Source organism: Hippichthys cyanospilos, chromosome 3 (genome assembly GCF_059441005.1).
Source record: "Hippichthys cyanospilos isolate Australia breed blue-spotted pipefish chromosome 3, RoL_Hcya_1.0, whole genome shotgun sequence".
In the NCBI taxonomy this organism is placed as follows: Eukaryota; Metazoa; Chordata; class Actinopteri; order Syngnathiformes; family Syngnathidae; genus Hippichthys; species Hippichthys cyanospilos.
This window is the reverse complement of record NC_142371.1, coordinates 13,364,767-13,384,415: the sequence shown is the minus strand read 5'-3', so window position 1 is coordinate 13,384,415 and position 19,649 is coordinate 13,364,767. Positions and strand designations below refer to the sequence as shown.

Sequence of the window (19,649 nt, the reverse complement as noted above, 5' to 3'; positions counted from 1 at the left end):
AACCTATAGAATCTACACCCCCGTCAAGGTAGACGGACCGTCATCTTGTTAAAAATTGTATAACCAAGGTGGCTGGTGTAAACAGGAACAAATGTATAAATGACCTAGACTTTCCCCTGAAGGTGAGACATAACATAAGACCTTACCTTAAAACGGAAAAATGTTAAAATGTTAGATTCATAAAGCCCCGTTGAATGCATTTATGAAATACACGTTACGTGCGTGAACTCGTAAGCTAACACTTAGCTAGTTTTTTTTTAGCTTTAATTAGCCTTGTTTGCGATTACCTGTATTCACTTTGTAAACATGGTACAAATGTCCTGCCTAGGATATTTGACTTGATAAATAATATGCTTTCATAATATTGTTGTTGTCTAGCCACCACGCATTGATTATGCTTCTGTGTGCCTCTAAGACCTACATTCCGTTTATTTACAAACGTTTTACAGTACTCGAATGTAACGAACCACTGACATTTATTTGCCTTGTTGTAAGAATTTTATTCGCGATTGACATTCCCAGTGGTTTCAAGAAACAAAGTTTAAACCCCCCCTGTGTCCAGTATTCATTTTTCTGATCTGTGTATAGACTTATATATATATATATATATATATATATATATATATATATATATATATATATATATATATACACACACATACATACACACACACGAGTATGACTGGGTGTAGTACAAATAAATAAATACATGTACATGGGTACAATTCTGTCCAAGATTGTCATCTTTTTTTCCGGGAGACATTGCTTCATTCCGCCTGTGCTGATGCCTGTATCATCCACGCCGCTGCACAATCAGATTTTTATAAATGACAATTTTTCTTAGTACTCGTTGAATATACAGTATCTATATAATACCAAATTGTTCAATATAGAGCATTAAACCAACTACAAACACTTGCTACTCTGTAAGAGCTCTTGCTCCGTTAAGTGCTGAATCCCTGTCCCTTCAAAGCTAGCCTTTTCTCGATTGTGGCCTTGTCCCTATTCTGCACTAATAGTGAGGCTTCACTGTATAGCTTCAGTAAAATTACATAAAATTATTGTAAAATTGTGGCCCTATTTAAGTTGCCCATCTCTGAAGTAGAATATGAGCAAGGAGCACTTGATGTTGAAATCTTGATAGACTGATTGAAATATTGGGAGGCATATAAGGCAGTAAAAATGTTGGTATGTAAAACCACAACATAAAAGGAGTCAGTCAATTTTGGCTCCAATGATATAGTACAGGGGTGGGCAACTCCAGCCCTCGAGGGCCGGTGTTCTGCATGTTGTCCAGTTTTCTCTCCTAACACACCTGACTTAAACCATTAGCTCATCAACAAGCTCTGCTGGATCTTGAGAATAATCCTAATCATTTGATTCAGGTGTGTTTGAGAGAGAAAACAAGAAAACCGGCCCCCGAGGCTTGGAATTGCCCACCCCTGATATAGTACTTGCAACAGTACATTCATCATCTCTCATCCGTTCTCACTTGTGGAAAAAAAAAAACAACAAAAAACATTGCTGTATTCTGTATAAACCACGTAGAAAAGTGATAGGCCGTCCTTGTCCCTGCAAAAAACACGTAAAAGCTTTCTTAAAAATGGCTTTTTTGAAGTGAAATTGCAAATACCGTTTTTCCTGTTGTGACAAGTTTTACAAATTGTTGTTATATAAATGACAGTTAAAAAAAATTCTCAAGTCTGTCAAAGTTTGTAGTTTTTTTTTTAATTATTATTTTTATTCCTTACTTCTGGGAGTGTGACTACTTTTGCTACATTTGGCTATAAGAAAGGACTGGATAAATGATACATTGTTATTTGAGGCCATGCTATTTGAAACTCGGTAAAGAAAACCAAGAAAGATGTTAATGGTGATGTTTTCAATTGTTTGTGTGGCTTCACAGCAGCCTCCATGAACAACCTAAATGACCCCCCAAGATGGAACATACAACCAGACTCACGGGAAAGGGCGGAGGGAGGCGCAGATGGCAACCAGTGGAACTATGCTCTGCTGGTGCCTATGCTGGGACTTGCTGCATTTCGTAAGTTCCACAAGCAAGTGTTAAGTGTTAGCGTGCCAGATAAAATTGGTAAATAAACATGTCTCTTTGCTGTTTACTTTCATTTATTGTTTGATGTCAACTTATTGTAGCAGCTTGGACTCCTTGAACCCTTTGTGTGCTGTTCTTGTTGCTACACAACAGCTACTTACAATTGGCATCAAAAGCTGCTCCAATCAATCGGCCATCAACTCTAATTGGACGGTTTTGTCGGAAAACTATGTGAGCGACGTATGTTAAAAATGACATACGTTTCTGATCACACAAAGTATAACCCGGATCTGATTTTATGCTATTGGCAGCTGCCTGAAGACCACCAGCCTTTGTGCAGTGTAAAGTTCTCTCCCCCTTGAAGCTTCATATTCAATTAAAACATGATTATTGGCAATGTTTGGGTTTTGAAATGTCAGTATGCACCTAAAACCTTAAATCCTGAATAATGCTCCTCAGGTACCCTTTTTAAAGTGAATATTTGGGCATATCATCACTTCTTTGAAAGGGACATTGGTTTGTGTTCTGCACATGTTTTATCCACAAGTAATCACAACATTGAATGCAAGAAGTACCCATGTCTATTGCTGAACTGAGGGAAACAGCTGAGAATAGAGGTCGGTAATAGTCGTCTCCAAAAATATTTTCAATTTCATTTCAGTTCATATTTAGGTTGATGTAATGGGCTCATGTGTTTGTTCATACTATTTATGGGCTGTTGCTGTAAACGTCTTGCCAATAATTTCATTGTTCCATCAAACATGGACCTGTTTCATAATAAAATTGTTTCAGACATCTTTGCTTTAGTTTCTATTTTTATTGAAGCAGCTCATTTATTATTTTGCTCACTTGTGTGATATTTGTCACGTTTCCCCCCTCATGTTTCTTTCCACCCCTTTCAATTCTGACGTACAATATTTATATTTTAATTCTGTCCCTTTTAAGATTACTCATTGTGATTCATTTTCCTCAGAAAACTGCTTTCAAAATCAATCTGGTTCAAATTTTTTAGAAAATTTGCACAAATGATCATTTCTGTTACCTTTTACGTATTTTTGACTAAAAGTTAAGACATGAGCAAATGCACTCTCGTACTTAATCTTAAAATGAAGAAAACCATGTTTGAAATTTGAAACTTTAAAACACCCAATGTGTTTTCAGGTTGGATCTGGACCCGGGAGTCTCAGAGAGAGATCGAAAAGGTCAAATCCAAGTATGTCAAAGATGTGTTCATGGTAAAAAGTGAGATGGAGTCCCGGTACGAGGAGACGTTAACAGAGAGGCGCAGAGCTGTGGCTGCCTTAGAGCTGGAGCTGGAGAAGGAAAGACAGAGGGTGAAAGGCTACAAGCAGGCAATGATCTCCCAGAGCCATCTTTTGGTCGAAGAACGAAAACGTTTACAGCAGGTATTTTTTCTTGCGCAGGCCGTGTGCGTAGGTAGACTTGACAGAAACGTACGTGTTTATTTAAATCAATCGAAACCATTAAGCCCACATGTTCGTGTGCATGTCTCACTCAAAGACCAAACAACCTACCATTTTTTCCGCCAGGAGCGTGAGTGGTTGGAGGAAGAAAAGCGGATATATATCAAGTCTGGAGCTGGAGGGGCTATTCTGCATCAAGCCATAGAGCAACAGAACGAGTGGTTCCAGAGAGCTCATGCCACGCTGCGAGAACTTGAGGTTCAACTTGTGGAGCGGCAGAATGCCTACTGTTCACTGATCCTGCCACGAGACAAGCGCTTAGAGATGGAGAGAAACATGCTGATCAAGTCTGTCAAAGAGCCTGTCATGGATGAATTGAATCTAGAGGCTGATCTAAAAGATATTTTCAAGAGGGATAAGCATTGTGCAAACCTGATGAACATGGACAAGAGAAAGAACGGAAGTCTCATGTGGGTATATCTCAAGTACTGGCAGTTACAGATAATTGTCCAAAAACACAAAAGAACTGAGGCAGCCATCCTAGGAAGAAACGTGAATCCGCAGACAAAATGATGAAAATGCATGGTTTTTGTTTGACATTTGAATCAGAAACGGAATAAGCGGAAACAGCTGGCCTTTTGTCATTTTTTAAAAAATGTTGCATATTAGTTCTTCCTTCATTTAAGTTGGCCCAAATAAGTCTCATTACTTTGAAATCATGACACAAATGCACTTAGATGATACCCACATCAGATATGCAGTTAAAGCTGACAATGTGTTTCACAAGCCTGCCACTTCACAAAAAAACATCTATTTTAGGAACTTGGCTTCCATATCTTAAATTGAGATAAGCTAGTGTAAAATGACAGACTTATGAAACACCCTGTATATTAATTTGAAATCTTGTGAGAATTTATGTCATTTAACTTTGTACATACCAAGGAATTGAATGTTAATTTACCAAACCTTTATTAATCATGGTATGACATGCACTTGATTATCAACATTTTGTTTGGTCCTGATTGAAAGTTATTTTTACGTTTTGATTATGGTATGACATGCACTTAATTATTAACATTTTGTTTGGTTCTGAAAGTTATTTTATTTTTAAATTTAGAGGAATGTGTGGTTGCTTAATCATGAGCTCAAGGTCATCAACCTCATCCCTAATGTTATTCATGATACATCACATTCTTTGTTTGATCAATTTTACAATACTGTAATAGGTATATGAAGAGGGCATAAACAGGTCTTTGGTGACCTAATTATTGCTGCAGTATCACTTGAAAATATGTACCTGGTAATTTACCATATTCTTACAATTTAAGAGTTTGCGCTTATGCTTGACAACCTGGTATTATGCACACAATAAAGCTGGGTGTATCCATTTGGTACAGTATATGTGTTGTTTCTATTTTCTCAGTTAAAGTTCAAAGAGTTGCCAACATTACTTACATGGGTTGAGGTTTGTAGGTTGAGGATGGGTTTGCAAACGACATTGTGATTTGCATGGGTTGAGGTTTTTAGGTTTAGGATGTTTGCAGATGACGTGATTTGTAGTGAGAGTAGGTGGAGGTGGAGGTGGAGGAGAAGCTAGAGGGGTGGAGGTTGACCCTGGAAAAGAGAGGAATGAAGGTTAGCCGCAGCAAGACGGTACACGCGTATGAATGAGGAGGAGCCAGGTGGAAGAGTGAAGATACAGGGAGAGGATTTATATAAAGTCGGGAATTTTATGTATTTAGAATCAAAAGTCCAGAGCAATGGAGTGTGAAAAAGAGCTGAAGAAGGATGTGCAAGCAGGCTGAAACGAGTAGCGCAAAGTGTCAGGTGTGATGTTATAAAAGCGTTTCTGCTAAATTGAAAGAAAAAGTCCTTTTGTTCATTTCAAATTAGCTGTGGTGACACTAGTGATGTTGTTTGGCCTGTAGACAGTGCCGTTGAGGAAAAGACAGGAGGCAGAGCTGGAGGAAGCAGAGATGAAGATGCTGAGGTTCTTTTGGAGTTACCAAGTTGGATAGGGTCAGAAATGAACAGATCAGAGGAACGGCACATGTTGGGAATTTTTGGAGATAACGTCAGAGAGGCCAGACTGAGATGGTTTAGAGTCTTCAGTCATGTCCAGAGACAAGAAAGGGAATATATAGGTTAGGCAGAAGGATGCTGAATTTGGAATTGCCAGGCAGGAGGAATAAACACCAGAGAGTTAAGTTCATAGATGTAGTGAACGAGGACATGAAAGTAGTTGGAGTATGAGAAGAGGATGCACTTGACAGGCTTAGATGGAGGCAGTTGATTTGCTGTAGCGACCCCTGATAGGAAAAGCCGGAAAGGAGAATATTTGCATGAGTTGAGGAAGAACAATTATCATTTTAGTGGTTAGTTTGAGATGAGTTTTGTAGCAGTTACCTATTGGCACGATTGAAAATAGATGACCAAATGACATATTTGTTACTTTTATCCTCAAGTTATAGATTTATTACAAAAAAAAGCATGTTCAGTTGTTGCTGTACACATATGCATAATGCCAGCATAAACAAACCAAATGTTGCTCATGTCATGTGCCTGCAGAAACAAAACAAGTCACAATCATAAAACAGGCGATAATGTATCAGGTGGTGTGCTTTAATAAGCAAGCGTTCACTCTATCCAGCCAAACTAAGAGAGCATTAGGGTCTGAACCACGTGGGCCGCTTCCTTGGCATCTCCACTATCCTCTTGCCTTGGTCCAGCTCACTTGGAGTCTCATCCGCATACAAGACAACAGTCTCCACAGTCGGGGCGCCCAGAGGACCACCCTCCATCTCTTTCATTTGATGACGGATCAGAGCAGTCTCCTTGTGCACTTTAGCATAACAGAAGCCACAGAGGATGTGTTTCTGCTTTAAGTGGCCGCACTCTGGACAGGGCTCGATGTTTAGCTGAAGGAGAGTTGGATAATGGGAATGTTTTAGGCATGGGCTGCGCAATATGGACAAAATGTCCTATTTCAAAACATCATCTAGATAACAACACAAAACTTATACAGATATTAATATCGGTTCTGTGAAAACTATGATTTTTTTTCAGGAAAAAGTAAACTATTGCAATGAAAGCATATGGAAAATGCAATTTTGCTTGTTGCGTTTGTTGTTGAGTGTTAATGGTGTGCACACATAGAAGGAATACACAGAAAGCGATCATCTTGCCTTTCTTGGCCTTTACTTGGACTGCTAGCTAAAAAAAAAAATGGACGTATAAACTGCAAGCTAATGTTTACGTGGGTAGGCTGTGCAAATTCCACTCACATTTTAATGGTCTCCACTTCAACACTTGGGTGCTACTTGTGAAAAAGTTAACAGATTTGTATCTTGCCTTGTTTTATTTACGACTCTCCTGTACAACTGCTTCATTTTCTAATTCATCCACTTGGCTCTTGTGATACCGTCACACAAATGGGTTGAAGGGAACTCCCTTGTCAAAATAGCCATTGGATAATGCCAAGAAATCATGAGTGGTCTTTAGACTACCAGCTCAGCAAGGTAAAGTAGGTTTGTTATTAGATATTGGCTTGACATTTGGTGGGGATTGTCTGCAAATGACATATTTCAGTGTGAAAAAAATATTCACTAAAAAAAAAAAAAAAACAATAAAATAACTTTACCATTTTTTTTGCTGTAGTAGATCATATTTGTAATGCCCTGACTACTACAGGTGAGGTTATTGTGAAAAAACACTTTATATGAACATACTATGCATTTTATAACTGAAAATATTCACAAAATATTAAAAAAAAAAAGACTTTTTATCGTTCTTTTTGCTGTAGTAGGTCTAAATGTTAATCCCCTAACTACTACTGGTGAGGTTATTATGGAAAAAAACACTTCATATGGACATATTATGCATTTAATAACTGAAAAATATTGACTAAAAAAAATCAATAAAAAGACTTTTTATCTTTCTTTTTGCTGTAGTAGGTCATACTGGTAATGCCCTAACTACTACAGGTTAGGTTATTGTGAAAAATCACTTTATATGGCCATTCTATGCATTTCGTAACTGAAAATATTCACTAAAAATCAATTAAATTACTTTTATCTTTCTTTTTGCCATAGTAGCTCACTTGTAGTGGTCAGGGCATTACAGACATGATCTACTACGACAAAAAGAAAGGTATAAAGTAAATGTATTGATTTTTAGTGAATATATTTCATGACTGCATTCAAAATGAAACGTGTAATTTGCTGACGGTCCCTAACATGGACCACAGTGAATGACGGTCGGTTGACAATGTGGATTCGCAGTTTTTTCGTAAAACTTGAAATCTTGAGACTAGTTAACTGTAATCCTATAGTATATAAAAGTATGTTTATTATGCTTTAAACTACACTCTTTAATTACGCGGACACTGCCGTGGTCTCCGATTAAAAGCACAGATGAAACCGAATGTCAATCGAATACCGAACAACGTACCAACTTTACCCCGCTGACCAAGCTCACCTGCAAACCGAGACTAAGAAGTATTCGAAGCGGATGGATGCATGTTTATATTATTGCAAAATGAGGCCCAGCGAAAAATCATGGGAAACAATGTGGAGCTGTGTAACTTGTGTGGCTGCTGATGCTGTCAACGCAATTGTTTGTTTTTAGGTGACGTGGAATTCGGTGGTGTACCTTGACTTTGAGAAGTTTGCTCTCAGACCTCCTTCTTGTTCGGTTGACCTCGATGGTGCGTCTCTTCTTGGGTGCTGCCATCCACAATATACTGTCCATAATTCCAGGAGGTCGCTCAGGCCTCCGTCCCTCTTCCCGTTGTGGCTCCTCGATATGAGGCAGCAGAGTGGAGCCATTAACTGCCAGGGCTGGAACTGCATACGGACAAGACAGCTGAGAGGATAAAGTCAAATGAATACAGAATTAGCAAGCGGCTGCACCACTGTATAAACTCACCGAACTGTCGTCCTATTCCGGCAGCCAGCAGAATCCTGCTTTCAATGTGTAGCAATGAGCATCTTACACTGTGCAGCAATGCAACCAAATTCATTTTATCTCCCACGCTGTACCCATTCGACACACGCCAGAAAGCTCACGGTCATCGGATATATTCGTCACTTAAAGGCGACAATTTATTTCTTCTTCGCTTTAATTTTGGGCATACTTGACATGACGTTACTGCCGCCTGATGGTAGATACTCCTCCGTTATTTTTTAACGTTTAAAAACATTCATTGTCTTGATCACTGTGTATTTTTTGGCGTTTTACAGTTTCTAAAAATTATCTCATTCCAAGCAGAATTCCAAGTGCTCCATTTAAAGTGTTACGTTTTTTGGGTGATTTATTGTGCGGGGACGTTTACAGAAACTTACACTAGATGGCAGTGTTCTGAATTTAATGCAATCCTCATTTACAACTAAAGAAGTGAAAGAAAATGGCGGAACGTGGCTACAGTTTCTCTCTGACCACATTTAGGTAAACTTCATTAAATTGCCTTCGAATTAAATGTATCCGATAAACGTGATGTTTAAATGTAGCGCCGTTGAATCGCGATAGATAGAACCCCACTACGACTTTTTAAAAGTGTATCTTTAGTATCTGACGTTGTCAATGCACTGTCATTGCATGGGACTACAATGAATCAGCTACAAATACGATTAGCATTTTTGCTAACCGTTTTATACGCCAGAAAGTTATATATGATGCGCATAAAATGTAATTATTCAATTGAATGATTCAATTCGAAGGTTCAGTGAGTTATAACTACGTAGCAAAGTCAGAAATTATGTTGTGATCGTTTAGTTTAGATTAACGAAGCGTTTTGGGTTTTGCTTTCGCATTGTAAGCCATCACCAAATGTGTTTATTTATTTTTTGCATGACTTTTAGAAGAAGCGTAACATCCCTTCAAAATCATCATTTATAATACATTGTCCGCGCGTCTTTTCCCAGCCCTTCTGGTAAACTGGTTCAGATTGAATATGCGCTTGCCGCGGTAGCTGCTGGAGCCCCGTCTGTCGGCATTAAAGGTAACGATTCTCCAATGTTGCCACCATTTTGCTGCTCCTCGTTCCTCGATGATCTATGTTCAATTGTTTTGTGTTACAATAGCACGTTTTGTAAGTCAAGTTGCATCTGCAGGCTATCTTAAATGAGGGAAGAGTGATCCAGATTATCTTTCACAATCAATTTGATTGATATCGGAGTTTTCAGCAGCTGCATGAATGTCAAAATTAATATTGATATATGTAAAACGTACCAGTCTGTTTCCTTGTAACCTTTAGCCACCATATTTCTACTAATGTATTAGTTACTGGATGAAGGTAAAAATGGTAATGAGACACTTAATGAGGACTCCTTTAAGAGTGCTGATGGGTTTCCAACATTTTTTTCCAGCTACCAATGGGGTTGTCCTGGCAACAGAAAAGAAACAGAAGTCTATTCTGTATGATGAGCAGAGTGTTCACAAAGTAGAGCCCATCACTAAACATATTGGAATGGTTTACAGTGGCATGGGCCCTGACTACCGGTGGGAGATTGTCAAAATTCAGCAAAATTCTTTAGGTTAAATACTATTACGGTTCTTTAGTACTTTAACAAATGGTTAATAAGAGATGTATTTTGCAGGGTTTTGGTCCGACGAGCCCGGAAGCTAGCACAGCAGTATTACCTGGTTTACCAGGAAAAAATCCCAACTGGACAACTTGTCCAACGAGTGGCATCAGTCATGCAAGAATACACGCAGTCTGGGTGGGTGACACTTTCATTTATCATTGACCTTTACCTATTTTAGGATGTGTTTGTTACTGAGGCCACGTAACGAGCGACCCAGCTGAATGTGAGTGGACCATCATAGAAAAAAAATACACTTGGGCGATGTTTCTTTTTTTTCCCCCCAATTTGCAGCAACCAGTGGCTACGGGTCACCCACTTATCAAAGCTAGTTGCAGACACGGCACTTGTTGAATTGGTTTTTGTAGCGTTATACAGTGTGCAGCAAGCCAGACATTGGTGACTTACCATTGACTTGTTTTTAATGTATTCCGTCTCATTTGACTTTGATTATTATGGTTTGATTTGTTTTTTTCCCCCCTGCAGCGGAGTGCGGCCATTCGGGGTGTCATTGTTGATAGCTGGATGGGATGAAGACCAGCCTTACTTGTTCCAGTCAGATCCCTCAGTATGTTCAGTTTTCATTTTCTGAATCCTGTTAGTATGCTTGTAATGGGTTAAAATAAAACTATTTCGTGAAAATGGATTCCCTAATTCAAAACCTGGATTCAGCAAGGGTGTCTGAATTGAATAATTGTTTACAAGCCACTCAGTCTATTTCATATAATTATGAGAGATTTATTAAGTCAGTGATTGATCCCAACATCCTCCCCTACTTTTTCTTTCCAGGGTGCCTATTTTGCGTGGAAAGCGACAGCTATGGGAAAAAACTATGTTAATGGAAAAACTTTCCTTGAAAAAAGGTAGGTTGGTGCAGCCTGAAGTTATAAAGTAAATAGCTTCATCTCACAGAAAGAATGTATGTGTATCTCATTTTCAAAGAGACTAGTTAAAAATATTTTGTTGAGATAAGGAATGATAGCTTGAAATGTTAACAATTACTGTCATATGCAGAGTACAAGCTACTGCTTTTCCTCCCCACACTTAAAATCTTGCCGCTTTAAATGTAATGTAGTTATTTTATAGATTTTTTCCTAACAATCTTCTCGCTGCCACAATGCATTTCTTCTGGCCAATGAAATTGCTTAACAGGTTGGTGCACACTCATTTCATCGGGAGTAAGGCGGAGGGGGGGTGGAATGATGAAATTGAGGCTTACATCTTTTGATTTGCCGTTAACATGTACCACTAAGTTAATATAAAAAGCTGTTTTAGGGAGTTGTCGCTTGCAGAGATTGGTGTCAAATGAGCTCAATGAATATCAAAGCTACACCTTGTTTCAAAACAAGTAGTTTAAAAGGCTATCATATTTTATACTTTCTTCATCGATATACGTGCATATCAATTACCGTAATTCCCCTAATATAGGACACGCATGGGTATAGGACGCACCCTTAAATTTTGGATGAAATTTTGGTATTCTCTGTGTTACCATGTATAGGACCCACCGACATTTTGATGACAATGTAAAAACTTACAAAACAATAAATATCTTTATAAATCAGTCATATTTTCTTGTAGGTTAATATTTCTTGCGTGTTAAGTTAAGGGTTTTCCCACATTGTGAGCTGTCAGTGAACACTGCGCCAGCATAGCGTTGAATGTGCTCAAAGCAGTTCTAGTTGCAGACGGCTGTGTGCTCCCAAACCCACATTTTCACCACTTCAGCATTTTCTACAGTAAAGCGCTGTTACCAACAAATGAAACATTGCTGTTAACTGTGTGAAATCTCTTCTGAACTCCGGAACCAAAGCAAAACTTAAAAAAAGAAAAAAAAAAACTGGTGAAGGTCAACATGTATTTACTCTTGCACGAGCGGTATAGGGGTGGTGTATCTTATGTTGCGTTTTCATATATAGTCATATTCAGCAGAAATGCATCACTGAAGGACAATAACACTTTGAAGGTGTTTAGGGCAAGAATCTGGCATTGTAACATTCCAAAAAGTTGAACTCCCATGATACGGCCCCTTTAAAACCGGCTCTCCCGTCACCGACGAGCTCTGGTAGGACACGGCATTTTCAAAGTGTAAACGACATAGTCAATGCATTCAACTCAAGGCCGAGCATAAACTGATAGCTCACCTATTTGTAATTATTACATACTGTTAGTTGTAATAGTAGTTTTACATTGTTGACTTATGGACCTGGACATTTTTTCTGCATCTTGAGAGGTTCAACATACTGCACTCTACTTGTTCTTTTCTTGATTGGGTTCTATTTTCCAGGTATAACAATGACCTGGAATTGGAAGATGCCATCCACACAGCCATCCTGACATTAAAGGTACAATTTGTTGGGTCATGTATGGACAGAAGAAAGGTTTCCCTTCACAGACACAGCATTTATTGTTTGTTTACAGGAGAGTTTTGAAGGTCAGATGACTGAGGAGAACATTGAGGTTGGCATCTGCAACGAGGCTGGTTTCAAGAGGCTCACTCCGGCAGAAGTGAAAGACTACCTGGCAGCCATCGCATGAGCACCCAGTACATGTTGAAAGGGCTCACTGGCCACGTGGCAGGCTGTAGACGTAATAGTGTAGTAGCAGCCAGCAACTAAATAATCATATTCTTATACAAAGTGATCATTTATGTCATTTTCATTTTCAAATGATAGTAGTTAGGATGATTTGGAGATATAGACTTTGATAAATGGGACCACCTTTGTGCGAGTACAAAATTGTATTAAGAAGTCTCATGAACTTCACAGCAATTTAATAGTCCAATCTCATTAAATAAGAATATAATTGATTGCACCAATTGGCTTTGTGTTTTGGCTGTAAAATGTGTTAGCTGGCTACTATACATCTACTAAGTCTAACCCTGACATGACATTGACATCCCTAGACTTACGCATTTTTACATATTTGATGAAAGTGGTTTCCTGCAAAAGAAAAAAAGGGCAGCGCTTGAGTTTCTATTAACACACAAGTAAATTTACAGAAATCAATCATGAGCCAGTGGGACGCTTGAGATACACCTTTTTCACATTAAGGTTTTCTGTACAGCATTTCTACTGAACGTCATTAACTTTCTGACAAGAAAGGAAACAGGTTGTATTTTCTCTTTTCAATGAGTTACTCATTGAAATAATAAAGTTCCATTTCTTTGTGTATGCTTTGAAACGATTGTCAACTTTATGCTGAAACGGTCTCAGTAAAACGCGCAGGTTGTATTTTCTCTTTTCAATGAGTTACTCATTGAAATAATAAAGTTCCATTTCTTTGTGTATGCTTTGAAATTATTGTCAACTTTATGCTGAAACGGTCTCTGTAAAACGCGCGCGCGCTTCTTGACAACTGCTGGTCGTGTCTCGTCTGACAAACCATGCAATGTATTCTTCCGCCGATTTGAAATTAGCGGTTCATGTACAGTATTTATTTGTATCTGTTCTTATTCAAAAGGTTGAGGAATGACAAAAAAAGGTTTGAAGTAGCCAAAAGAGATTATCATATTGGTAAAATTTAGGCTTCAATGGCAAAAGGGACTTCAGGTCTATGTTCCTCGCAGCAGCTTGTTTCGACTACCCTCCCTGATGACGTCTGTGGCGCCAGAAATCAAGGACGTAGAGGAGCGCTACGCTAATGTGTGTGGATCGGCGCGAACTTGCGTGTATCTTTTCAATGCTGGTGACGTTCAACTTTAGGTGCACTGGAGTGCTGTAGTGACCGACCGCCCGTCATTAGTGCGTTTATAACTTCGAACCGGAGTCGACATGGTAATGCTACGCAGCAGCAGCGGCGGTGGTCAACCACTGGCAACAACTCCTAACAGGAGATCAATGGAGTTGGACACAAGCTCGGAGTTTCTGTCTCTTGTTCCCGCTTTGCAGAGAAAATCCCCTCGCCTAACACGGACCTCCCGCGCACTGGATGATATAGATAGCGTGGGCATCCCCGAACACAACCGAGTGAGTAAAATATAAGCTTGTTAAGTGACAGTGCAGCCTCTTGCATTTTGATATTAAGATGCGGCGCTTGAATGTTATGCTATTGCTACTTGGCTAAGCTACACAGCCAAACTAACTAATGGTCAAATCACTCCCAAAGTCGCGTCCCTGCTACACGCATTTCAACGCAAATCGACAGTTTACGCAAGTACGTGTCTGTCAGTTTGAATTCACTTAATGTAAGAACTGCTAGTTGCATCTTAACTAACTCAATATAGTGTGATCGTCAGTAGATTTTATTGAATTGTGAGATTTTTTTACATTTTAAGGATTGTCAATATTTTACCTGATGTCCACAGTTTCGTATACAGTTGTGCTACTTTGCAACTTTTGTGTTAAAGAAAATGAATCACACTGTATTTGTAATGGTAAATGGACTTTCACTAATATTGCGCTTTTCTACCTTGGGTACTCAAAGCGCTTTACACTAACTAGTCATTTACCTACTGATGACGCAGCATCAGGAGCAACTGGGGGTTCAGTGTCTTGCTCAAGGACACTTCGACGTGGTCTTGACGGTTGGGGGATCGAACCCATAGCCTCAGCTGGGTTACGACCACTCTATTACCCAGCCATGCCGCCCCAACCATTTGTAATATAACCCCCTGTTGCAAATTAAATGGTATGATACATTTGGTTTGTGTTTGCTAAGTGGTTAGTTTTAATATAAGATTAAAAAATGCATCAATGAAGCATGTACACCCTCATATGTGATTTGAGGAGAATAAGAAAGTGAATCAAATGCAAGTAAATGCCAATATTTAGCTTGATTTTGAATCATTATATCCAAAATGTGCTGCTATGATGTCTCCTGGGAAGTTAGCAGCTAAACCATCAGTTTGATAGATTGTTTAATATAAATTAATTTTAAACTTATTTTGTGACTTGCTAGAGCAGTCAGTCCCAACACCAAAGGCAAAGAGTCAAACTATAACGTAAATACCATATTTAGCTTGGTTTACTACTACAAAGGATTCTGGGAAGTTTACAACTAAACCATGACTTTGATATATCCATCCATCCATTTTATTTGGGCCTTCATTCTTTAATATAAACTTGCTCATTCTAAACTTCTTTTGTGACTTGCTAGAGAGATGGTGAGCAGCAGTTGGGAAGCTGTCTCCACAACTTTCCAAAGACCCGAGGCCAAAGAGTCAAGTTAGAGGTCTCCTTTAGTGACATGGATCCAAAGACTGGAGGCTACGCCACAAGGTGAAGAACTAAGATCCAAGTGTTGTAGCAACAGGGAGTGTCTACGCTTTATTGTATGATGATAATTTGTTATTCAAATAAATGAGGGCTGTTGTTTTTTGGGTGACCGTCTTACAGGCAAATAAAAAATCAGCCATCTAAGGAATCCTAGAGCAGCATGTTACATTGGCCCAATTTTGTCAGTTTTATGCATCTGTACATACATTTTGTGTATTTAGAAAATCCTCCAGGCTACAAAAGGAAGACAAATCAGCCTGCGACAAACTGCAAGGAGGTACGTTTTGGCAAGAAGTCTTGACATGATGCTTTAGTTTTGTTGTAAACATACCCCATGTTTATCAGGCATGTGTTTTTGGGATGTTCTCCCAGGCCAACAACCCCGTTTCTGTTAATGTTCAAGATGTTCCAGACGAGGTAGAAGGGACTTCCACTCCTAAAAGAAGCCGTGTAAACTTAAGGAGCCCCGAAGACAAAGAACACTGTTTACGACGTAGTTCCCGTATCACCCAACATAAATTTAATTCCAGGAATCAGTCTGTCCTCTATGACCGCCTCATCACCAAGTGAGTTCCATCACAATGTTGTCAAATGACTGAAAAATAATAACATCCAATCATCCAATGACTGAAAATGAATAACATCCAACCATCCATTTTCTTTAGTCGTTTATTCTTACTAGGTTCGCAATGTAGAGCAAAATGGAAAAAAAAAAAAAAACATTGTAAGTCAACTAAGACTATGTTCACATTGCAGTTTAGTGACCCAATTCAAATTTTTTTGTTTGTTTGTTTTTTGCTTGTTTGTTTTTTTGCCCCATGTGACCTGTATCTGATCTATTTACAACACAGATCAGATTTTTTTCAAATGTGTTTCCGGCCACTAGTGTATTTGATCCTGAAACCGATTCATATTCGATATCTTGTCATGTGACTCAGTCTGAACAGCCAGATAGCATTCATCCGATTCACATGGAATAAAGTGACAAACGTCACAATTTTGTACTCAAAAATATTTGAGCTAGTTGAAAAAAAAATAAAAACAAAACAATAGTGGATGAAGCAAAAAAAAAAACCAACAGTAGGGCTGTCACAAATGATTTTCTCAATAGTGTATTAAAATTTCAATTGGTGAGTCCTTTATGTCACCCAAAGACAATTTAGTATATTTAAATACACACACACAGGTTTAAACATTTAAGTAGCAAAATAGCGTCTAGTTTGTTTGATAACGGCATTCCACAACGCCATGTTTCTTTGAGTAACATTACAGTCCATGAGTTTCTTTGTGTTCTGTAATTCTAAGTCAAACTCGTCTACCTATTCCCCAATAACTGCACATTAGCGAGGAAAATATTATTAGCTTTAGCCTAGTTCTTAGCCCTTCCCATTTCATCTGCCTGGTTTATCGTCTCTACCCGGTCTGCGAGCACCTCTGTTCGGCTGGATAGACTGCGAAGTGTCGGGTGTTCTGCGTTGCTCATGGATAAGGCAAAGATAGCTGATATAATGTTTGTAATTTTGCAGTCTAATTTCCAAAAGCTCTACTTACAAAAAAATCACTTTACAAAAGAACATCTGGAACAAATTTATTTCGTGCAGTACCACTGTACTTCCATAAACACTAACATTGTGTGTGTGACGTCACTGTCCTCACACACACAAATGTTCACACACAGGTCACATTTATTTGGAAATGTGAACTACTTCACAAAAAAATAAAATTTCATTAAAAAAAAAATTGTAATTGACCATTAAGCCCTGTCATTTATAGTACATTCCATTCACATACTATTCCTTTAATCTGTTGATTTTGTAATGTGGTTCTATGATTAAATTGACTTCATTTCAGCGAATTCTGTACTCCCCTTAGTACGGCGGAGGCTGTTCTGCAAAAGATGGACGATATGAAGAAGCTGCGACGCAGATTGAGCAATGACAATCAGGCAATGACAATTAAGCTTTTAATGTTATAATGTGCAACTCACTTTGTGTGGTATATATATTTACGTAATGAAGGTGGGAGTGAGACAGATGAGCTTTAGTTTTCTGTAATTTGTGTAGTGATGATTAATTATAACATTAATTTCAATTAATTTTTACAAAATTGTTTTCCATGTGCAGCTGGGCGTATATACTAGAGGCAGAGTCAGGCAATCTGTGAAGAACAATGTGAACATAAAGGAAGCCAAGGAAAACCAAGGTAACGTCCTTAGTTTGATACGTTTAATGTATTTCACATTGGCATGGGCCGGTGATCCCTTGTTTTTTGCGGTTAATGGGGACCGGAATCCCCCCCCCTCCCCACGATAAGTGAAAAACCGCAAAGTAGCGTCAACCCCCCAAGCAGAATTTTCATGCATGTGTTATGTGCGTACTAAGGCTGCATGATTATGGCCAGCATAATAATCATAATTATTTTGGTCAATATTGAAATCACAACTATTAATCATGATTATTCATCATATTACTCATCAACGTGTCTATTCATTGCCATTTTTTTAAAAATAAGCAGTATATAAACAAGGCTTCAAGGTTTGATACTTATAAATAATAATGGCGTGGCAAAAACTTGGCACACAGGTCAACACAGGTAACTTACTTGCTGAGTGCAAACCAATGAAAAAAATGAAGTCTACTTAGAACCAAGCACATTATTTACTTTTAAGCAATTTTTAATCAATTAGCAGTCAAAATGTCATTTTCGGTCATTTCAAACCGAATTTATTACAATTTTTTGCCAACTGGATTTTTCAAAATGGGTCTGGATTGACAGTCGGGAAACAATGCCCCCTGGTGATAGGGTGGAAAAGTGCTTGATTTGACTTGTAATTAGAAAAAAAAAAGTGCTTGACTTTTTAAATGTTAATATCGCCGAGGATCAGCTTAATTGATCGTGGCAGCCAATATCGTGATCACGATTATAATTCGATTATTTGTGCAGCCCTAGTGCATACCTGCAGTTTTTAAAATGTGAAAAGTCTTTGTCCTTTACATATTTAAGACAAATATTACGGCAGTACATACATTTACTTAAATCTTAAATTATTAAACCTTATACATTAACTGCACTGATATCCCTTACCATCCATTTGACTGTAGGCTCAGAGAGAGCAGCGGTTATATTAGCGATGCTCAGAAGTCAAATTAAAGTGAAAGCTGTAGCTGACCAAGCATGATAACCATGAGTGTTTATACTTGAAATTCCAATCTATTACAAAAGAAATCTAGGTAAAAGATTTACAACGATATGGTGAAGATCCTCTCCCTTGGCTCTATCCAACTGCGTGTTGAGATTGAGACCAGCAATTCCCTCTTGGCCTCAGAAGCGGGAGTTGGGGCGGGAGTAGATTACATTTCCTGTCTTTATTGGTTGATGGTCGCACCGGGAGCCAATCATGTGTCTTGCAGAACACTCATTAAACATGCTTTCAGGAGGGAAATGAGTACTCCTGCAAGACACATGATTGGCTCATGGCCCGACCATCGACCAATGAGGGTAGGAGTTGTAATCTACTCCCGCCCCAACTTTCGCTTTTAGGTAGACCAAGAAAAAACTGCAGGTGTCAATAGGAAAACACAACGCTGTTGGATAGAGCCCAGGGGGAGGAGCAAAGACCTTCACCGGACTATTGGAAATTTCTTACCTCGATTTGTTTTGAAACAAATTGGAATTTCAAGTGTAAACTCTCATTGTTATCATGTTCTTTCATTTACAGCTTTCACTTTGATTAGACTTTTGGGCGCTGCTAATATAACTGCATCTCTCCTGAACTACATTCAGAGGGATTGGGAATGGAAATGAAAAAAACTGTTCAGTTACTGTATAAGGTTTAATAATTTAAGATTTAAGAAATTTAACTAAATATGTGTACTGCAGTAGTTGGACTTCCGAGGAGTGTCCATGGCAAGTGCATTTATAGTTACCTTGTCTGTCTGGCATGTAGGAAACTTTCACAGCGCGTTGCTCCGCAAAATAGCTTAAAAAAAAAGTCCCCCCAAAAAATGGCAATGCACTGAGGGCGTGGATAGGCAAGGCACAAAGAAGCAAGGGATCACTGAATTGCAATTTTAAAAGCGTCTAAATCTGTCAAAACCGCTAAGTTTTATTTTCCTCGCGCGTCAACTGCAACTGCATTGTGCAGCTGTCATTGTGTATCATACGTGAGTCCTCATCTGCTGCAGCAGACAATCACATTGTCTGCTTACTGGTTTGTTGGCTTCAGCACCACTGGTAGTTTGCTACTGCAGCTAACTACCACGGGTAAAGTGGGTAATATGTTCTCATATGCTACTTTCATGGAGCGTTTTATCTGATATCACTCGAGGTAGGATGCAAACAGTGTATCAAGTTGTAGTGAGGGGAACAAAGCGAA

At 38.7% G+C, this 19,649-nt stretch overlaps 4 protein-coding genes across 7 annotated transcripts in view; 3 read left to right on the top strand and 1 right to left on the bottom strand.

Annotated features, from left to right (window-relative positions):
- Positions 1-43: 43 nt before the first annotated feature.
- On the top strand, positions 44-4,876 carry ccdc127a (coiled-coil domain containing 127a). The gene is made up of 4 exons (XM_088411432.1): positions 44-122; positions 1,907-2,044; positions 3,215-3,459; positions 3,604-4,876. Exons 2-4 carry the CDS (start codon positions 1,915-1,917, stop codon positions 4,048-4,050), a joined length of 822 nt encoding a protein of 273 aa, XP_088267558.1. The 5' UTR covers positions 44-122; positions 1,907-1,914; the 3' UTR covers positions 4,051-4,876.
- Positions 4,877-6,083: 1,207 nt separating this feature from the next.
- On the bottom strand, positions 6,084-8,570 carry mrpl32 (mitochondrial ribosomal protein L32). The gene is made up of 3 exons (XM_088411433.1): positions 8,404-8,570; positions 8,128-8,321; positions 6,084-6,395 (listed from the first exon to the last, which is right to left on the bottom strand). Exons 1-3 carry the CDS (start codon positions 8,495-8,497, stop codon positions 6,144-6,146), a joined length of 540 nt encoding a protein of 179 aa, XP_088267559.1. The 5' UTR covers positions 8,498-8,570; the 3' UTR covers positions 6,084-6,143.
- A 259-nt stretch (positions 8,571-8,829) lies between these two features.
- psma2a (proteasome 20S subunit alpha 2a) lies at positions 8,830-13,345 on the top strand. Its single transcript, XM_088409984.1, has 8 exons — positions 8,830-8,922; positions 9,399-9,475; positions 9,843-9,975; positions 10,074-10,196; positions 10,545-10,626; positions 10,848-10,921; positions 12,346-12,403; positions 12,480-13,345. The coding sequence occupies exons 1-8, from the start codon at positions 8,882-8,884 to the stop codon at positions 12,594-12,596; spliced, it is 705 nt and encodes a 234-aa protein (XP_088266110.1). The 5' UTR covers positions 8,830-8,881; the 3' UTR covers positions 12,597-13,345.
- Positions 13,346-13,669: 324 nt separating this feature from the next.
- Positions 13,670-19,649, top strand: part of atad2 (ATPase family AAA domain containing 2) — a 29,091-nt gene continuing 23,111 nt past the window's right edge. For 2 of the 4 annotated variants that reach the window (XM_088409981.1, XM_088409982.1), the window contains exons 1-6: positions 13,671-14,026; positions 15,156-15,277; positions 15,496-15,551; positions 15,678-15,840; positions 17,147-17,219; positions 17,398-17,476. In XM_088409981.1, the coding sequence (XP_088266107.1) occupies positions 13,832-14,026; positions 15,156-15,277; positions 15,496-15,551; positions 15,678-15,840; positions 17,147-17,219; positions 17,398-17,476 (688 nt within the window). In that variant the 5' untranslated portion in view covers positions 13,671-13,831. Of the gene's footprint in view, positions 14,027-15,155; positions 15,278-15,495; positions 15,552-15,677; positions 15,841-17,146; positions 17,220-17,397; positions 17,477-19,649 lie in introns of all 4 variants that reach the window. The other 2 variants (XM_088409980.1, XM_088409983.1) reach the window with 2 other exon arrangements.